The sequence below is a fragment of the Panthera tigris genome, chromosome A2, assembly GCF_018350195.1.
Source record: "Panthera tigris isolate Pti1 chromosome A2, P.tigris_Pti1_mat1.1, whole genome shotgun sequence".
Lineage (NCBI taxonomy): Eukaryota > Metazoa > Chordata > Mammalia > Carnivora > Felidae > Panthera > Panthera tigris.
Genome location: NC_056661.1, coordinates 119451381 through 119473002, shown reverse-complemented (window position 1 = coordinate 119473002; position 21622 = coordinate 119451381). Strand labels below are relative to the sequence as shown.

Genomic DNA, 21622 nt, shown 5'->3' with positions numbered 1-21622 from the left:
AGAAGTGTATTTATTATTTTTCACTAAAGATTACTACAAAGAAAGGGGCACCTGGGTGGCTCAGTCGGTTAAGCGTCCACTTCGGCTCAGGTCATGATCTCGCAGTCTGTGAGTCTGAGCCCCGCCTCGGGCTCCATGCTGACAGCTCAGAGCCTGGAGCCTGCTTCGGATTCTGTGTCTCCCCCTCTCTCTCCCCTCCCCAGCTCATGTTCTGTCTCTCTCTGACTCTCAAAAATGAATAAATGCTAAAAAAATTTTTTTTTAATTTTAACAAGATTACTACAAAGAGAAAAATATCTTTTGCTAGAAAGAAAAAAAGCAAATTTAACAATTCTGGCTGTGCATTATTTTATGAACATAAAGGACCTTTCTTCTAAAACATTTAAGGGAGAAATGCCATTCTCTTCTAGACTGTTCTAGAAAGTAGAGGGGGGGAAAACCTCTTCTAAACTGATTTTTACTGAACCAGCAAGGTCTTTATTCAATAATTTGCAACACTGGAACATAAACTTTCATTATGTACGTGCAACTTAAAAGATTTTTAGTTTCAGAGTGTATTTCTGTGGGACATACAATAGGCATCCAATAAAAACATGTTGGGTTGAATCAGGTTGGTAATTAGATGAATGGCAGCCCTAAGCATGTGGGAAATGGAATTGAAATACAAAACATCATTGAAGTTCCCTTCTTTGTAAGTTCGTAGGTATGTATGTCTGTATGTGTGCTTACTACAGATTAGCATCTGTTCTTTTTATTCTCAGTTTACTGCGCAGAACATAAGGGGGCTATGAACTAAACCAAATGGCCATCTTGATATAATTTAGCAAACTATTTCATCATATCATTAACAATTAAAAAGTTATGAAGTAGCGGGACACCTGGGTGGCTCAGTCAGCCCCGCCGCGGGCTCTGTGCTGACAGCTCGAAGCCTGGAGCCTGCTTCGGATTCTGTGTCTCCCTCTCTCTCTGCCCCTCCCCTACTCGAGCTCTCTCTCTCTCTCAAAAATAAATACTAAAAAAACAAATTTTTTAAAGAGAAGAAGTTACCAAGTAGGGATGGAAAATAAAATGAGGAGAGGACCAATTTCCAGAAGCAGAAATCATTCCTGAGACTGGAGTCTGAGAACGCACCCATACTGAATTAAGAGGGTATTTTAAACATAAAGGTACTCAAATGAAAAGTCCTTAAAAATAAAGAACTGTGCCCATTAGGTACTTCTGAACAGGGAAAGTAGAAATTCATCATTTTTAGTGTCTGTCAGCATGGAATCTCTTGTTTAGTACTTTCATGAGCCACATTCATATTGAAGACCACATCGAAGCTTTTGATGGATGACAAGACCTTGAACTGCCTTCTGAAATATCGAGTAAGACTACATTCCTTCCTATGTTTTTAGTAGTAAGCATACTTATCGTAATCAACTCTTTTGAAAACTAGCACTCTGTGCTACCTAATAGCATCATATATAATAATCCTCTTGTTTCTCAACCTTAAGCATCAGGGATTCTCTGCTATTTATTTAAGCTTGTGTGTTTTTTCTTTCCCTGGTTTACTGAATTATTTATTAGTTACACAGGATTCATGCTCTGTGTTAAGTGCCACTTCTCTTCTGCGGCTGGAACACAAGTACATATTCAATTTCATTATCAGTTTAAAGCTCACCTGAAGCTAAGGAGGTCATCATTCATTGTGATGGAATCGCTGGGATGGTCGTATATTTTCAAAAACATTAAGATTTTGTTTTTAATGTTGGGTCTATTTGCTGCTTTTTTGTTTGCTAATAGACAATGATATATAGGCTATATACGAAATCTTTACACTGCGGTGCAATTATTTGTAGGCAAGATCCACAACTTGACAGGCTTCCGAGATGAAAAAAGGTGAAACTCGGTTCGCTGACAAAATGTTCATCTTGAATTCAAACAGGAAATGATTGATGGACCATTCTCATACCTGTATGCAAGTCGATGCAAGGGGCTGCAGACTAGTGTTTTTCAGACTTTACAGTGCATACGAATCAGCAGGGGATACTGTTACCATGCAGAGTCGGATTCACAGGCCTGGGATGGGACCAGAGATCTTGCATTTTTAAGAAGGTCCCAGGTGATGCTGACGCTGCTATTTCCTAGACCTCACCTTGAACAGGAAGGTACAAAGCAACGGTCACCAATCCTGGGTGCACATTATAGAGGAATCTTAGAGAAATATACATGTCCAGGTTCCAATTCACATCAACTGTATGAGAACTTCTGGAGATGATTTTTTAACGTTTCCCAAGTGGTAAGGACTGAATGTGTTCCCCCAAATTCATATGTTAAAACCCTCATCCCTTATGTGATGGTATCTGGAGACAAGGCTTTTGGGAGGTAATTAGATTTAAATGATGTCATGAGGGCAGAGCCCTCATGATGGGACTAGTATCCTTGTAAGAACAGATACCAGAGAGCTGTGAGACACAGTGAGAAGATGGCCATTTGCAAGCCAACAAGAGGAACCCAGATAGGCTGGCACCCTGATCCCAGACTTCCAGCTCCTAGAACTGTAAGAAAATAAATCTCTGTTGTTTCAGCCACCTCGTCTATGGCATTTTGTTATGGCGGCCCAAGCCAAGGCACAGGGAGAGTCCAACATTATGCAGCCTAGGTTGACAACCCTTGTTGTAAAGAATAGTGAAGTAACACGATCATAACTTTGCTGTAGGATGCTTTCACCTACTGGGGAGCTAAGACATGAGCCTATAAAAGTCATTGGTACTCAAGTGTAAGTGTGGGCCAGAGAGGTAGAGTATTAAGAAATGCAGAACAAGAGGGTACCCAGGGTGGAGATGATGAGGGAAGAAGGCCGTCACTTCTTCAAGAGTCCTGCTGAGGAAAAAATTTTTAAGACTGAAGGTATAATTTACGTTATACAATAAAAGGGCTGCACAGACATTAAGCATTGTTAGGACTTTGATCATTGTATACACTGGGTGTATTCACTACCTCAATCAAAATATAGAACACTGCCATAAACCTAGAAAGTTCATTGGAATCCTGTCCAGTCAATTCCCACCATTCACAGAGGCAAACACCATTCCGATTTCCATCACCGTAAATTAGCATGGTCTGGTTTATAATTTCATATAAATGGAACCCACGGTATATACATTTTTGTGTCTGGCTTCCTTTACTCAATCATTTTGAGACTTATCCACATTATTACATGCGTCCATATGTGTAATCTCCTTTTATGGCTGAATGATATTCCATGGCATAGATACATAACAATGTGCCCATCTTCCTAACTGTTGCTGGACCTTTCAGTTGTTTCCAGTGTAGGGCTATTAGAAATCAAGCTACTGTGAATGTTCTTCCTAACGTTTTTTTTTTAAAAAACATATTTCCATTTCTCTAGGGTAAATACCTAGAGGTGATCTTTCCAGGCTATGGGATAAATGTACATTTCACTTTATAAATGAATTGCCAAACGGTTCCCAAAAACGAATGTATAATTTTATGCGCCCACCAGCAACGTGCATGAGTTCTGGTTGGTCCATTTACTCACCTTAGTGTTGTCAGCATTCTCTAAAATCTGCTCACCTGTGTGACAAGACCAAGACTTTTCAGAAGCAATTTAGCAAAGTAGTTAAGAGAATGGAGCCCTTGGGGCGCCCGGGTGGCTCAGTCCTTTAAGCGTCCTACTCCTGATTGGGGTTCAGGTAATGATCTCTTGGTTCATGAGTTTGAGCCCCATGTCCAGCTCTGCTGACAGTGTGGAGCCTGCTTGGGATTACCCACCCCCCCACGCCCCACCCTTCCCCTGCGTGCATGCACTCTCTTTCTCTCTCTCTCAAAAATAAATAAGTAAATTTTTTTTTAAAAAAGAAAAAAGATTAAAAAAAAAAGCATTGAGTACTTGGAGGATAATCTAGAAATACGAAGAAAGAGATGTAATAACCCTTTGAACAAGCAATCCCACTTCTAGGAATCTGCCAACATTTTTATCTGCTCAACTGTAAGAGATAAAGGCACAAGTTTATTCCCTGCAGCACTGTTTGCAATAATAAAAGGTTAGAAAGAATGCAAATATCCAGTAACAGGGAACTAGTTGAAATAAACCACAGTATACCAACACAATGGAGTTCTAAGAAGTTGTAAAGAAAGAATGAGGAAGGATTGTATGTACTGATATAAAGAGATCTCCGGAATATATATCATTAAGTGGAAAATACTTTTAAAAAGCAAGGGTATGTGTACAAAGAAGGGAAGGATTAAACTAAAGCTATATATCAACACACACACACACACACACACACACACACACACACACATATATGCAAAAAAAAACTGTAGTAGAATGGACATATAAATAAGGAACTAATAAAATATGGTCATGTGTAGAAGGACAGAAAAACAAAGTAGAGGGAGCAGGGGTAGAAATAGACTTTTTAAAAATGTTTATTTATTTATCTTTGAGAGACAGAGCACAAGCAGGGGAGGGGTAGAGAGACAGAGGGAGATACAGAATCCAAAACAGGCTCCAGGCTCTGCGCGCTCAGCACAGAGCCCAACATGGGACTCAAACCTATGAACCTTGAGGTCATGACCTGAGCCGAAGTTGAACCCTTAACTGACTAAGCCACCCAGGCGCCCCGAAATAGGACTTCATTGTGAATATTTTTCCATAGAGTTTTGATTTTGAATTATATAAATGCATTACCATTAAAAAATTACAACTAAGGTATTCAACTGAAATAAGTTTGCTGTATTTTATTAAACTCTAAAAAAATTCACAACCAAAAAAATCCTAGAACTAAAAAGCAAACCTGAACATGTATCAAATTAGTACCATAATCATACAGAAAAACTGTGGAAACACACTGATCTCATGAAAATCTAGGAGTTCATAATTCTACTCGAAAAGAGACAAGCAGAAATCAGTGGTCATCACTGAGGCTGTTATTAACCAATTTTTCCCTTTGAGAATTGGCCAAGGAAGAAGCACTTCTCCTGCTTCCCCGGTTTGAAATGTTTTTCAGGGCAACCAAATAGATCTAATGTAATTAGAGAGAGCTCTTCTTCACTAAGGAGTAGTGGCTAATAAATGTAGGAGAAATGACACCATTAGCTATATTCTGGAAAATGTTACGTATCCAAAAAATGACTCTAGGGATGATGAGGACACCACGGTCAAAGATACATGTGTAAAGTACGAACAACAATTTCCATAAAACATGAGTTCAAGTCCTAGCTCTGTCACTAACTAGCTGTGTGACCTGTGCCAGTTGTTTAAACTCTCTCTGCTTCCACTTTCCTCCTGGGGTTGTTGCAGGATTACATTATTGAACTTGTGCAGGGCTTAGAACTGTGCCTGGCACACAATAAACACTCTGTAAATGCCAGTCGGTAATGGTTATGATTCTGGCAGGTGTTTGTAGCCACCTGTTTCAGATGGAAAACCATTCTGGAATTTTAGTTAAGCTGGTACTTATATCCCATTACTTAGGGGAATCACAAGAGTCATGTACTGATCACCAATGAGTTTCTGACGCCCAAGGATACTAGAGGAATTAGCCTGAGGATTTCACTATTGGAATTCTCACCAAACGGCTAGGTTTCCAGGAAACATCCCATCAGCGTTAGCACAGTGGCTAACCAATATTTTTGAAGCATCAACAGCTTTTTAAGCCCAGAACTGTCAATACGCCAAATGGTACTTACAAATATGGGTTTCTACCACTCGTATCTTGATGGAAACAAATGTCTAATAATTTCCTAGTTCGACAACATGGGGGCAAAGCAAACAAGTTTTCCAGGACTGTGAGAGACGGCAGACACCTTCGGTATATGTTATCCTGCCTACCGTGGAGTCATATTAAACCTATCGGATACTATGAGTTGTCGAGATCAGTCAAGCTCAACATAGAACATCACATTGAAAGAACTTTACCTTTAACACATTCTAGTAATATTGAATAATGGTCCATGGGTTCCTTAATGTTTCAAGCTGGAGGAGATTTTAGTGATCATTTTAATCCAGTGTGCTTCACTGTAGGTTAATAGTCCTACCTGCCAACCCCCATTTCCTTGTTTTCTCTAGGATTTCCCAAAGTCTTGAACATGCTATCTTGCACCGTGACTCTCCAAGACGGAGACGTGGTTTATGGTCCATGCTGACCGCAGAACTCCTTTTTTTTCCCCCCTCATAATCCTTTAACTTCACAAAGGCTACTACTGATGATACAACCTTCCGGGCAAACGCTGATGTGTTATAACCACACTTCATAAAGCATGACACCCACAGTGGTCAAGTGATTCACCGTGTGAGCTAACTGATGGCCCGGAATCTAGGCCTGTCCATACAGCTATTCGGGAAGAACCTGAGGCTGAAGACGGAGTGCTCTGAGCCCAGGCAGCCCGGGGTAGAGCAAGGAAACAATGAGAAGACAGAAACAGAACTTACCAGGAAAGACAGAACGGTTACCTGGAATGTGCCCTCCTCCTCTTTACTTTTTGGCTCAACTGAACATTTATTAGAGACTCGCAACTTAAGAAAAGGCCCCATTTGGGGCACCTGGGTGGCTCAGTCAGTGAAGTGTCTGACTTCTGCTCAGGTCATGATCTCACGGTTGGTGAGTTCAAGCCCTGCGTCGGGCTCTGTACTGATGGGTCAAAGCCTGGAGCCTGCTTCAGATTCTGTGTCTCCCTCTGTCTCTGTTCCTCCCCTACTCATGCTCTCTCTCTCAAAAATAAATAAACATTAAAAAAAAAAACATTTCAGAAAAGGCCCCATTGAGCGTTGCAACACCGAAAAGCCATGCAAAAGACATGGTCCTGCCCTGGAGGGCCACAGATTCTCACAGAGAAGACTTGCATGAGGTTGAAATGTTAGCAAGAATCTTGTTTTCCTAACTCTGGTAGTTACTAAGCACTTTCCCATACATTTCCCCAAACGCGTACATTGCCAAGTATGATCTGTCCCTTCATATAGATGAGAAAATGAACCACTGATCAGAAAGACTGACGTGGCTCAAGGTCAGAGACCCAGCCAGTGGACTCCGTCTTCTGCTCACCCCGCACACATCACATGGGTAGTTTATGACAAATGCTTGGCTTTTTTATGACATCTGCAAACGCTTTAGGGGTTTTTACACTGTATACAGTAAATTATTTGACTATCCAAGATTATTTCCATTACCAAGATTGATTTTTTTAAAGAGGTTTAGAAGCAAAAACGTTTGTCACAAGGAAGGAGGAAGGACAGGTCAAGACAATGGGAAAAGCAAGACTGAATATGGTATCATGTGCATTTTTAGGAAGATTTTTAACCGCAAAAACAAAGGCTCATTGTAGAACACTGTGATCATAAAGTAGAGTGCGAAAAAAAATCTGTCCTCTTACCAGCCAAAGAAAAGCGGCATTCAGCAACCCCTCACTCCCCAAAATTTTAAGGTCATACGTACACACTATAAAACTTGACAATGTACAGTAAGCTTTTGAAAATTCTGTAGTTCTACGTATCTTTCAGTGGTAACCACCACTTTTTCAACCCACAATGTATTATAGCAGACAATGAAAAGGATGCTCAGAACGTTCACATTAGCAGTGTATCAATTATAATTTCAGAAATCAAATAGGGAGGCACGGGAGTTGGAGGAGTGTCCTATGTATCCATTAGCTTTCTATCAACAGAAATATGTGATCCTGCCTACAGCAAGGCTCCAGTACTGTGGCTGGAACCTTTGTTCTTGCATCTCCCTCCAGCATATGGTGCTACTAAGCATAATCAAAGTGCAAATCTTTATAGAAAATTACAGAGACTCCAAAAAGGGGATGGGTACTCCCTTCCTCTAATTTCCTTTACTGCCATGTTCCGGGTCTTGAGTAAAAAACATCTGGTCTTTTGATGAAATCTGCAAACACTTTGAGGGTATTTACACTGTATATAGTCAATTATTTGACTGTCCAAGATTATTTCCATTGCTGAGATTGACAGACTGTTTCTTGCCAGGAGAGAGCCACAGTTTTCAGCGGCATGGCTATGAAGTTGCCTCCCTTATTTTGACCCAATACGTGACACTAGAATAAGGAGACACCTGCAGCTCAGGGACAGATGGGGGGCGGGGGCTGGACATGTGTGCATCCAGGCTTTGAAAAGAAATCACTGATAACTGACAGGATGGGTTACTAATCCTTGAAGTTGATACTCTTCAAAAGAAGTGCCCCCCCCACAAATATTTGTAAGCCGTTATTTATAACAATTCAGATCAAGTTGTGAGAAAAATAGTACTTTTTTTCTGAACTGAATTCCCTTCAAATGCGTCCATCAACTTACTGAAGAGAAGGGGAGAGAATTTCTGAATTATACGTTGAAAACAAAACTCAGGTTTTGTGAAAATCGATGACTTCACCCTCTCGCCAATGTTCTGTGAAGACTGGAGCCCAAAGAAACGGGCTCCAGGCAAGTTTGCAATTTGGAAGAACTTGGACCCAGGAAGGCTTTGTGTGTTGTTTCTCATGGTTACTGATTATATTGTGCCTAAGCCTTAAGCAGATCGTTTTTAATAATGTAGTTATTAAGGGAAAAAAAGAGAGAGAGGGATGGATGTTTAAAGCACCATTCAAAAACTTTAATCAAGTACAGGCAAGTCTCCTTTCAGCTGGTGGGCACTGGCATGCTGGGCTGGTTGCTCATGGCATCCTTCTGTCCTGACTGGGGCTGTGCCAAACCTGTCTGGCTGGTGCTCTTACTGTACCAGCTGCTAAGTGTTTGAATATCACCCTGAACTGGCTTCATTCGTTGTACTTACAGGCATGTATCAACAGGGAGCTTAGCAAGGTCCAACTATAAAAACCTGAGGTCAGAAGCCAACGGCTTAGACTGTGGTCTGCACTCTATTATTGTAGTGCTAGATCATTCCAGAAGTTAGCTAACTTCTTTAGTTCTTAGCATGCTCTCCTCCAAACTGGGATATACTTACGTTGAGGTCAAAACCAGATATTAGGTTTGTTTTTTACAATTTTGTTTTCAAAGTATTTTTTAACCAATTTCAAACCAACACGTGATGATTGTACATCATTCAGGAAATGCCAAAAAAAAAAAAAAACCCAGAATGTAAACAATTATTCGTTTTCTTACCACGTAGAGACAACAGCTATTAATACTAAAATTTTTTTTCTTCTAGATTTTTTGTGAAAACTCTCTGATAAGTCAACAACAGCTGCTGAGTACCACAAAAATGAAGCAAAATAAGACTGCTGTCTTCCCAGCTGGGTGGGGACACAAATTGCTAAATAAATGTTATTACTGTAGTGTGAAGAAACCGAAATAAGAGAATATTGGAAAGTTGTACCATAAAATACAATTATAAGTCTGGTTCCTCGAGATGACAAATATTTTGGTATTTAGGAATTAAGAGACACTTTTATACCTAAAGCATTTCCTTAGGCTACTGACTCCATTCTATCCAAGGGAGGACATCATTGGATTAGCGCTCTAAAATTTCAGTTACACAAAAACAAACTCTATCCTGCAGCCATAAACGGTATGTGGATTTGCCTTATTTCTTAAGTTATTACACTCAGCCAACAACCGCCTTTCCTTTCTTAACTTGCCAGAAGTGCCTACAGTTGACTGTAGTTCTCGTAGCAAAGCAATCTGTTTATGCATGTCAGTTTCAAACACTCTGGCATCTTTGAACTGATGGATAAGGATTTTCCTTGAACATAAAATCTAGTGTGCTGGAAGCAGCCACTTGCAAATGGCCTTACACACATACAGTTTTACGTGGGCTGGTATTTTCTACAAAGGCTTCGGTTCTTTATTATTTTCCTTGCAAAAGGTAATTGCCATTCTAGCAAACGGTGCTCATCGTACTCTTCTATGAAGGCACCACCTTCCCGGATTATCACCTATATACAATTTAACTCTCCAGCCGTGCTGAGCTCTCAGAAGGGAGAGAAAGAGGTCTCCTTCATCTTTCTACCCCTGGGTTCCTAGCAGAGGAGACACGGAAATGTCTGAAAAAGCCCGTAAGAATTCTCCTTCAGCGACAATACCTAAGAAAATACGTGGGAATGTGCTAACTAAAGATCCCTAGGCCCTATTCTGGAGGTTCTGAATCAGCCTCTGCGGGTGGGCCTAGGATCCTGTATTTTTACTAAGCCCCTCAGTTTTCTCCTCTGTAGAATGGGTTAACAATAGTTCCTACCTCGCAAGGTAGCTGTGAATAAGCTACGTTACACCACCGCGTGGCACTCGGCCAGCACTATATGAGTGCCGGTCATTGTTACTGATGTTGTTATAATACAACCAGCCATTCATAAGCAGGTATCTTAGAAATACCGTCCATTGGTTTTCTCAAACTTAAGTGTGCACAAAAATCACCTGGGGGCTCTGCCCCCGGAGATGCTGATTTAGTAAAGCCGATACCTAGTCAGGAATCTGCCTTCCTATTTGCTTAAGGTTGGGGGCCGTGGAGAACCCAGCAGATAGACTGTAACCCATTGGTCCTCTTCTTCACGTTCCTAATCCCCAAGGCAAAGAAACTTGCCTCTCAGACTGGAGCTAAGATGAGGCTCACTCAGACAAAGAGAGTTGGGGGGCTGTTTGATAAAATGCAAAAAACCACTGCAAGGGGTGCCTGGGTGGCCCTGCAGGTTAAGTGTGGGACTCTTGGTTTTGGCTCAGGTCCTGATCTCACATGATCTCTCATGGGATGGAGCCCTCAGTAGGGCCCTGTGCTGATAGCACGGAGTCAGCTTGGGATTCTCTCTCTTCCTCCCTCCCTCTCTGCCCCTCACTTTCTCTGAGCGCACGCTCACTTTCTCTCTCTCTCTCTCAATAAATAAATAAACTTAAAAAAAAGAATCACTGGGGATTCTTGGTTTCCTACTTCATCCATGTCAGGGGCCCTGCTGCCTGTCTCGGGCTGGCTGAGCCGGGGTGAGGCAACAGCTGTCTTCTCTGCAGGCTGCCTTGAGCAAGCTCTGGGAGACTGCTCCAGCAGAACTTGGCCGGTCTATCTCTCCCCGCAGCAGGGAGCTCGGCCACAGCTCTCCTCCCCCTAACCCTTCCTACCCCAGAACAGCCTGGGTCAACTGGCACCAGGTCCAGGGGCTACTGAAGACACGGCCTGGAATCCTTCTTGCCTCTACAGCTGAAGGTCAAGGGAACCACAGATTGCTTGGGAAGAAAGCACTGCACATCCCTGGCAAGCCCAAGAAGATCCCAGGCCTGGGCAAGAACGCCCAAGAACGCTTACACCATACATACATGTCATGGAGCCAGCCCAGACTTGCTTATGCTTCTGACCCCTGCAAACACCCAGCGGTGCGCTTGAGATTTAAAGGGCAAGCTCTCCAAAAGCGAAATGACAAAGCTCTTGCTTCTCTCATGAACAGCATTCCCTTCTGTTCCTTCTGTGGATTATCCACAGCAATCCCTTCTGCGATTATACAAATTCTACATTTAAGCATAATCAATACTTGAATCTCCCGGAACATGATCAAGCCTGGATCCATCCATAAACAAAGGCATTACATAGTTAAGAGATAGGCATTTCAACGGAGACAACAATGTCCTTGCTTTTGCTAAAAAGTATTGCTTTCTATAGAAAACTGGGTATAGGTTATGTCGCAATAAAGTAGAATTTACATTTTAGAAAACGCTTTCCTTCAAACTCCTGTTATTTTTCTCCGTTTTCTTTGTAAATCCAAGTATATGTACTTTTTCCCTCCCCAAAAGCTACATATGGACGGGCCTGTCTCTAATATTCGAGAAGCCCAGGGTTAGAGTGTGAGAGGAGATCCCTGGTCCCCGGCTCCTCCTCTCAGCTCTGGCTCCTGCGTTACCCAGTGTCTCAGTGGCCTCCCAGGCATGCCACGGGAAATCCCAGCTCACACCTCCAGATTCTTTTTGCACAGCTGCCTTTTGGCCTTCACTTGGCCCGAGGCATATACCCACTTGTGGCATCATCAGCCCCCGAGAGGACAGATGGATAAAAGATCTTCACAGCCTTAGGCAGTTGAGTAGGAAATTCCAGGGTCCCAGGAACCCTGAGCAGGAGTGGGGATATGGGTTGTGGGTGGGCACATACCTTTGGAAGCCTGGAATCCTGCTCTTCTGGAGAGGGACACAACCAGAGGGGGACTGGAACAAAGCCCTCTAAAGTGCGGGATCCAAGGGGGGGTGGGGGGGTGGGGGGGGTGGGGGGGGTGGGGGGGGTGGGGGGGGCAAGGGGCCCAGGGGGCCCCTACCCTACAGGACTACCAAGAGTATCTATACATTGTATCTATACCTATGTATATTTCATGTAAGTGAACACCTTGGTCTGGATGTTCTATCAACTGCACACCAGGCATTCCACACAAACCCACTGTCAGATTTCAAGGTTCTAGAAGGCAGGAACCAGACAGATAACATTTTCTCTATAGAGCACCTGCTTTATTTAGCAGAGATGCCTCTTGATGTTGCAGTACAAATACGATGAAGTCAGTTTCTTACCTAGAAGTCCTTACCTGCAGAAGTGCTTAAAAAGGAGTAAGGGAATATTTATTTGGAAGTCCTTGTATGAGTGAAGTTGTGTGATACTGTTAAAAAAAAAAAAACAGATGTCAAAAAAATCTCATCAACAAAGACAGAAGATCCGCAGGTTCCTAAGGGACTCTCTCGCATGGATCTGCAGGCTCCCAGCACTTTCCTCCTCTGGAACCCTTCCTCAAGCTCTCAGTCCAGGCCAGGTGCCCTCTCAGGACTCCTACAGCTACCCCCCCCCAACTCCCACAATGCTTCTCACTCGGTGCTACACCCACTCCTTGCCCATCAGCCTCCCCACTGAGCTGTCGCACCCTGGGATTTGGCACTTGGTAGAGTCTCACTAAATTCTTCCTGCCTGATCAACCAGCATTCAAAGCAAATGCAGTTTTGGAGTTGCTATGATAGCTCTTCACTACCAGGGGCTCTAGGTACTGCCGAATTCAAGCAAAACACTGTTTTAACTCCTGGAAGAGAGAGATGGTCTAAAAATAAATCAAACACCTGAACCGTGTAGCATTACAGAAATGGAGACCAAGGGGAGGGGGGGGCGCATAGGAACATGGCATAAATGTACTCTGACGGATTTAAATGTCATTCATTTTTAAAGTTGACCTCAAGTTACATGCCTCTAGAAAGGGAAACATTTGTTAAAAAGACAGTAACCACGCTTTTTCAGAAAGGCTGAGCCCCCATATGTGTTACCACTTCATCTGTAGATTTCAAAGTCTTACTGAAACTGACTGAGGGCACAAGCAACACCTATCAAAAGCTGTGTATACTTATTTGAAGTATGGCACACTATATCTATTTTAAGCAAGGTTAACTATAGGTGGCAGATGGATTACTTCAAGAAAATGGAACGTTATGGAAAAGCAATTGTCTTTTGACATAAACCATGTACGATATTATTTCTACCTGCAGTCCAGCACTACCGGAAGGAGTGTTAAACGCCGGGCAATAACACCAAAGACACTGAAAAATACTGAACATCTGCAGCGATCTGATGACTTTGTAAATCTTCCTTAGAGGCACCTATAAAGGAAAGACACTTCAAGTGGAGTGACTGATTAGTCCAACTATAGAGGTCCTCTGATGGGACGCTGCCTGCCCTCATTCTGCAAGTTTTCTGCAGATGCAGGAGGAGAGGAAGCTTATGCAAAGGGATGGGGTCTGATCTCTGCATCTCCCTCTTCTGTGTTACACCTCTGTCAGCTTCCAACCTCTTCTCTGCTCTGATGGCTGTGTGTGCAGTCCTCACACCATAGACTCAAAGCAAATGCTGTCATGGCTCCATCCCAGCTAGATCCAGTGGTTCCCTTTGAAAGCCAGTAGCTTCTTACCATGCTATCCTCTGAAACAACGGGATAACCTCGGTTGCCAGCAAGGACTTCTGATAGTCCTCCTAACAGCTTCTGGGGCCCAACACAGGAAGGCATATGCTACACTGTGCCAGCCTGGGTTTCACCCACTAGGGCCGCCATACCTTCCTAAAGAGGCCTAGAGTCAAGACCTAAAAATGTTTCAGAAGCTTCTCACAACGAGAACTAAAAACCAATCTATGGTTTATCTTGTTAAGACAGAAACTTGGTTTCCCACATTCATCCTTTATTTGAAAACTCAAAGCACAGCACAAACTTGGTCTGTTCATTGTGCCCCGAAGGGGCATTTCATACTGACCGCCCGCTAGCTCTCCTCCACCCATCTCCCGGGGACCCTGCTTCCCCAGAAGTCTTCGCTGACCATGCAGCCAGTGATCTCTTCCCTTAAATTCAGAACTTGTCTCTATCAATTGCCTACACGAGGCTAAATGAGGCACTCAGTCACTGCCAAACACCGGCATTACTAGAAATCACCTTGCACCTCAACGGCTTTCTCTTACTACTGCCTTCTATTATTACTCAACCTTTCTATGCCCTCCCTACTAGTCAGCCTCTTGAGGTGAGGATATGTCTCCTTTAATTTTTCACGCAGTAGGTCCTTAAAATCACATTTTCTGAACATTTGGGGCAGGGAGGGGGAGAGAAGAGGCCTTTATTTTTAGCAAGGCAGTTTGCATGAACAAATACTAAAACAGCTATTCCTTGCCCACCCTCATTCTCAGCAGGGGCTGCCCTCAAAGGAGCTAGTGACAAATGCTCCATTCTATATTGATAAGTGCTAAGATTCCCCACCCTCCCCCCACCCCCATCCCGCCACTAAGCCAGGCCTGAGAACTTCTGGGGTCTCAAGATTTTGAAGATCACTAGAAGTCCCAGGCATCAAGGGGTTGGGCCCCACCCCCGCAGGCAGCAGTTACCAGAGGGTCAATGAAGGTTTTATACATATATATATGCACACGTGCAGAGCCTACCCCAAGGCCTGTACGACTGGAGGAGGATTAATGGGACTAAATCACCAAAATCTGACAGAAACACTTCCACAGCGGTAGAACCAGTTCTGAGACTCTCCAGGCTCTTACCTACAGCAGGGCCAAGCGAATACTCGGTTCAGATCCCTAAAGGAGGCAGTGCCTCTCCTGGGCTACCTGGACAGCCACGTCAAAAATCCAAACACCCAACATTCAGAAGGGGCTGACCCGGCCTCTTCTAGCCCACCGACAGTTCTTTGTAGCCAACGGGGTGCTGCCCTAAACGTCTTACAGAATGTTTGCGCAGTCCGTGCTGCCTGAACTTCCCGCAGGGTGGCACCTGGAAGCGCAAGGGACTTAAAAACGAGTAAGAGCATCCGTGCTCCCAATGCTCCGAAATGCCTGGTGTACTCATCTAAAATAAAAAGGTCTCTGTCTGCAAATTCCGTTTGTTGGCCCGGTAATCCACCCCCGCCCCCAGCCCTGCGTCCAGGGCCGACCCGTACAGCTGGTTTTAATCCCTACTTTTCTCACTCGGCGTCCCCGGCTTGGGCTGACCAGACGCGGAGCCACTTAGCGTTTCCTCCTCCCCCTGTCGGGGTCTGTCCTCCCTCCGCCGTCTCCTCTTTCTCCGCCTGCATCCCCGGGGGGCAGAGTGTGGGAAGAACGAATTTCCGCCCGGTTTGCCCGCCACTCGCCGACTTGGGTCCCTTCCGGACGCAGCCTGCGCACCCCCGGCTCCTCCCCCGGCTGTTCCACCGAGGCCGCGCTCCTGGTCCGGGACCGAGAGCCAGGAGGCGCGAGCTGCGGGGGCCGAGCCGCCGGGGCACAGCAGCCAAGCCGCGCCCCGAGGAGCTCTTGGAAGGGCTCCCGCCTGCAGCTGGGGAATCCGCTCGGCGGGGAGAATCCGTGCCAGGGAATCCAGCTCTCCGGACTCAGCTGCAAACAAAAAGCTCAGGTCTGACTCCCTCCCTCCGCCCCCCGACGCACACCCGGAGAAACAGTTTTGTGCAGAAATGCAACAAGTAGCACCCGGAGCTCCCGGAGCGCCCCGCGCCGCCTGACTTGGCTGGGGGAACCCGCCTGCAGAGACCCGGGCCAGCCACCGGACAAAGGGCGGAGGAGGGGCTGGACCGCGCTGCGGAGTCCGAAAGAGGCCATTTAGCGACTCTGGCCAGGCCAAGGGGAATGCAGAGGAGACATCGAGCCGGCGGGCCAAGAGGACGATCCGGCCGCAGCACGCAGGACGGGCGGCGATGGAGGCTGCCCGCGCCGTGCGCTTCCTACTCGTGGTGTACGGCTGCCTCGCGCTCCCGCCGCGGGCCCAGCCCGTGTGCCCAGAGCGGTGCGACTGCCAGCACCCCCAGCACCTCCTGTGCACCAATAGGGGGCTCCGCGCAGTGCCCAAGACCAGCTCGCTGCCGAGCCCCCAGGACGTGCTCACCTACAGCCTCGGCGGCAACTTCATAACCAACATCACGGCCTTCGACTTCCACCGCCTGGGGCAGCTCAGACGGCTGGACCTGCAGTACAACCAGATCCGCGCTCTGCACCCCAAGACCTTCGAGAAGCTCTCGCGGCTGGAGGAGCTCTACCTGGGGAACAACCTCCTGCAGGCGCTCGTCCCGGGCACTCTGGCCCCGCTGCGCAAGCTGCGCATCCTCTACGCCAACGGGAACGAGATCGGCCGCCTAAGCCGCGGCTCCTTCGAGGGCCTGGAGAGTCTGGTCAAGCTGAGGCTGGATGGGAACGCCCTGGGGGCGCTGCCGGACGCGGTCTTCGCCCCCTTGGGCAACTTGCTTTACCTACATCTGGAGTCCAACCGGATCCGCTTTCTGGGCAAGAACGCTTTTGCCCAGTTGGGCAAACTGCGCTTCCTCAACCTCTCTGCCAACGAGCTGCAGCCCTCCCTGCGCCATGCAGCCACCTTCGCACCGCTGCGCTCCCTCTCCACCCTCATCCTCTCGGCCAACAGCCTCCAGCACCTCGGGCCGCGCGTCTTCCAGCACCTGCCTCGTCTCGGCCTACTCTCGCTCAGGGGCAACCAGCTCTCGCACCTCGCGCCGGAGGCCTTTTGGGGGTTGGAGGCCCTACGCGAGCTGCGCCTGGAGGGGAATCGGCTGAGCCAACTGCCCGTGGAGCTGCTGGAGCCTCTGCACAGCCTGGAGGCGCTGGACCTTAGCGGGAACGCGCTGTCAGCTCTGCACCCCACTATCTTTGGCCACCTGGGCCGGCTGCGCGAGCTCAGCCTGCGCGACAACGCGCTCAGCGCTCTCTCCGGGGACATCTTCGCTGCCAGCCCGGCCCTCTACCGGCTGGATCTAGACGGCAATGGCTGGACCTGCGACTGCCGTCTGCGGGGCCTGAAGCGCTGGATGGGCGACTGGCACTCACAAGGCCGTCTTCTCACGGTCTTCGTGCAGTGTCGCCACCCCCCGGCCTTGCGGGGCAAGTACCTGGATTACCTGGATGACCAGCAGCTGCAGAACGGGTCTTGTGCGAGTCCCTCGTCCTCCGTTTCCCCGACCGCGGAAGGGCTGCGGAGGCCCTTGCCCACAGCCGCGGGGGAGGAGGTGGCGCCCCCTGCAGGTGGCCTCGCGGAGGAGCTGCCGCCGCAGCCGCAGCCGCAGCAGCGCGGGCGATTTCTGCCTGGGGTGGTCTGGGATGGGGCCGCCAGGGAGCTTTTGGGCAACCGCAGCGCTCTGAGGCTGAGCCGACGGGGCCCGGGCCTCCAGCAGCCGGGCCCCTCCGCCGCTGCTGCCGCGGACCCGGCGCCACACCCTCTGGACCTGCTTCAGAAGCCCGAACGGGGACCTCCGACTTCTGCAGATGCTGCCCATGCGGAGCCCACCCCGACGGCCGCACCCGTCTCTGCGCCATCGTCCGCTGGCGACCCCTGGCAGCGCGCAGCAAAGCAGCGTCTAGCAGCGCAGCAGCAGGAGAGCACCGCCCAGTCCGACGGCGGGGTCGGCCTGCCGCCGCTGGTGTCTGACCCGTGCGACTTCAACAAGTTCATCCTGTGCAACCTGACGGTGGAGGCGGTGGGCGCCGACAGCGCCTCGGTGCGCTGGGCCGTGCGCCAGCACCGCAGCCCCCCGCCGCTGGGCGGCGCGCGCTTTCGTCTGCTCTTCGACCGCTTTGGCCAGCAGCCTAAGTTCCACCGCTTTGTCTACCTGCCAGAGCGCAGCGACTCGGCCACATTGCGCGAGCTGCGCGGAGACACACCCTACCTGGTGTGCGTCGAGGGAGTCCTCGGGGGTCGGGTCTGCCCGGTGGCCCCCCGTGACCATTGCGCTGGGCTGGTCACCCTGCCAGAGCCTGGGAGCCGGAGCAGCGTAGATTACCAGCTGCTGACCTTGGTCTTGCTGGCCGTCAACGCACTGCTGGTGCTCCTGGCCTTGGCGGCCTGGGCGTCACGCTGGCTGCGGAGGAAGTTGCGGGCTAGGCGGAAGGGTGGGGCCCCTGTGCATGTTAGACACATGTATTCCACCCGACGTCCCCTGCGCTCTATGGGTACCGGGGTGTCCGCCGACTTCTCTGGATTCCAGTCCCACCGTCCGCGCACCACCGTGTGTGCTCTCAGCGAGGCGGACCTCATCGAGTTCCCCTGCGACCGCTTCATGGACAGCGGCGGCGGCGGCACAGGTGGCAGCTTGAGACGGGAAGATCATCTTCTGCAGCGATTTGCTGATTAGATCCAGAGCCTCCGAGGTTGTGGAAACCTTCTCTTTGGCCTTGAGGAGCCACTTTCCATGGAACCCCTCAACCCGCCTCAAGGGGAGATCTCATTTTATCAGAGTTTCTCCTTTCCCCCTTTTGTGCATTTGCCCTACGAGTCAAAGGGAAAGCCGATTCGGCAACCCCTCGCCACCCCCAGTTCCCAGTACCCACTCATGAAGTGAATGGGTGGTACTTGGTCAAGGCCAAGAGTAGGGGACAAATGGATGATGGAGCTCAGACGGGGGAAGCCTTCTTCTACAGGGAGACCTTGGCACAGCTGTGGCAATGGCCTTTGTAGCACTGCGATACAAGAGCCTGTCCCCCTTTGGGGTAGAAAAGGGTGCTTTTGCCCCCAGTGTGGCCAGAAAGAGATTTGGGTGCATGCTCTTTGTTTGTTCAATGTGAAACGAGAGTTTTGTTCTATTTAAGGAAAAAAGGAACTTATTTAGTATTACAAAGGAGGCTTGGCAACTTGACTGCACTGGTCTGGCGGTCTCGGCCAAGAAGGTGATGTTGTAAACAGGTGGTAAAGTTTAACACACTCACCAAGGAACTCTTTCATGTAGGTTAATAGAACATTCAGGATAATTTAATGTTTAAATAATCAGAGACGCTATTTTTTTTTTTTTTCTTTCAGGAATGTGAAGATCTCTGCCATGTAACAAACTGACAATAAACTCAAGGACTGTTTTAGTTGAGCTGAGTGGTTCAACTAGTATTTTCTTTTTAACATTAACACCGCAAGAACATTCGCTGACCTTGGGGTTAACTAAGGTGACCTACTTTCTCAGGAGAAGGCTGCGCGCAAGACTTCTCTGTCAGGGTTGCTCCTGTGGCTTTTTAATTTTGTTTTTCTGAACCTGTATATGCAGAAGGAAATTTCAGTGCCGGCACTTGATAAAAGAATGTTAACTAACGCGTGTGTAACCAATGACCCCGCAGGGAAGGGCAGCCTTCTAGTTCACTTAACCGCATCTCTGACAATGTGTCCAGACTGGAATGAATACGATGTGGTACTTCTCGTGTTTTTCTCAGTGACACGCAGTTGAGGGTGCCCTGCTTCTCTGGGGTTGCACAGTTAAGTGATAAAGGTAATTTCCTAATAGCAAGGAAGCAAAAGGTGATGGTCAATTGATAGCGTGACGTTCAATCACAGCAGTGTCTTACTCTATATAAAATAGAGAGGAAGAAATTATCGGGAAAAATGTGAAAAAGTATACATCAGTGGTTGTCTGTTTCTACTAAAGCCAGAAGGTTGTTAGGAGTACTTAAACCTCACTGTGAAATAATTATATATTTTGCAAGTTAATCCCTCCACTACCCAGTGTTGTACCACGTTATTAAATCTTATCGTTTAGTTACTAATTGCAGTATTTCTTTTAAAATGTTGTTTTGCTTTAAACTTAGGATTAGGCTCCTTTATTTGCTCCTTCATTGTTTTCAACTATTTGGGACACTTTGGTCCCCTGATATTTATGAAGTACATGTTTATCGCTAACCGTAGTGCTTTGGTTTACATTAGCAGTTTTGTGTGTGGTCTAAAAAAGCGGTCCCAGAGAAGATCTGCACGGTTATACTGTCCATGGTTATGGATTTATTGGCAGTGGGGTGCCGTGGAGGCGACTACAATGGTGCTAAGGCTAACAGCGAATCTTCTAATTAGGGCCTTACGCCCCTGATGGTCCTGATGACTCAGGGAATCTATCCTAGACCGGGGGTCCTTCCCCAGGCCTCTCCTTTTATGTTTGGTCCATTGAGCCAAACCTGCCCTTGGCCCAGCAGCTGAGCAGGGACCCAGGCATCTAAATGAACTGATCTGTGTTCATGTTCAGATGAGTGAATGTCCAGACCACTTAAAGTACAGCTGCTTCTCTGATAGTCGTATCTGTGGGGCCCAAACTTGACCAACCACAGGAAAGAGGCTGTCATTCTTACTCTGCTGCCGAGGCTTGTGACCGATCCCGAGCCTATTAGTATGCAGGAGAGGAGTCGTTCACTCTGTTTTGCAACCTCCGGGCTATCTTGCACCCCTGGTGCCCCTACTTTTGTTCATTTGTACAGTGATGGCATCTTTTAGCTGTTCCTTTGCACAGCAGTGAAATATTGAGCCCCACTGAAAGTCTGGAAAAGACCTCTGGACCTTCCCACCACCCACCCTTTCGTAGCAGAACATCACTGAAAATACTTCACGGAAAAACAGTAAAAGCTATGTGAAAACAGTTCGACTGGAAAGTCTTTCGGTGGGAAATGAATAAATGTTATATGTTGTTATGTTCAGTTATGTCAATAAACCCACTTGCTAATGGAGATGTTTTATGGTCGGAGTTTCCAAATATTTTATACACTTTCATAATGATCCGCTGTGGTTTTCTACAGCAGTTGTGATCGATGACAATGAAACATGAGCTTGAAGTCTATCTGTCCTCGTTCAGTGGTTTTTAATTGCCATTTCTACGGTAGCGTACAAACTCTATTTTTCAGGAATAGATAGGTGACTTGGTGCCCAGAGAAACAATAAGATGACTGTAAAAGCGATGGTGAGCTGTGATATGAAAACGCTGTTAATATACCAGTGACAGCAAGATGATTGGGTCTCAGCAGGCCTCAGCTGTTTAAAGGAATTGGAATTAAAAGTCAAGCCCTTTGACTCCCATGGTCAATGATAAGAAGGAGCTATCTTGAACTGGAGGTCATTTTTTCATTACAAAGTTTATGAAAAGATAAGATTCCTAAAGAAAAAAGACTAAACTTCGCATGAGGTAGGAGTGTTCATTTAAAGAGCCATTGAAGCCGTCTGGAATGTGGTTGGACCCTCAGCCCAACCTGTAAGCTTATTACTTTCATAAGACAGATCATTGTGCCATGCACTGCCCGGTAATAAGTGGCACGAGATCAAAGCCCTCTCCCCTAATTTGCAAAGGCCTGGTTTTTACCAGAAGTACAGCAATGTGGGCAGCGATCCTATAGTAAGAAACCATTAAAAGAGATAACTGGTATTACTTGGTATTGGTACTTAGCCACTTCCCAATCTTCTTCTG

General features: G+C 47.0%; 1 protein-coding gene across 1 annotated transcript; it reads left to right on the top strand.

The window, feature by feature from the left end:
• Positions 1-15650: 15650 nt before the first annotated feature.
• On the top strand, positions 15651-20891 carry TRIL (TLR4 interactor with leucine rich repeats). Its single transcript, XM_042969011.1, has 2 exons — positions 15651-18575; positions 19222-20891. Exon 1 carries the CDS (start codon positions 16121-16123, stop codon positions 18557-18559), a length of 2439 nt encoding a protein of 812 aa, XP_042824945.1. The 5' UTR covers positions 15651-16120; the 3' UTR covers positions 18560-18575; positions 19222-20891.
• Positions 20892-21622: the final 731 nt, after the last annotated feature.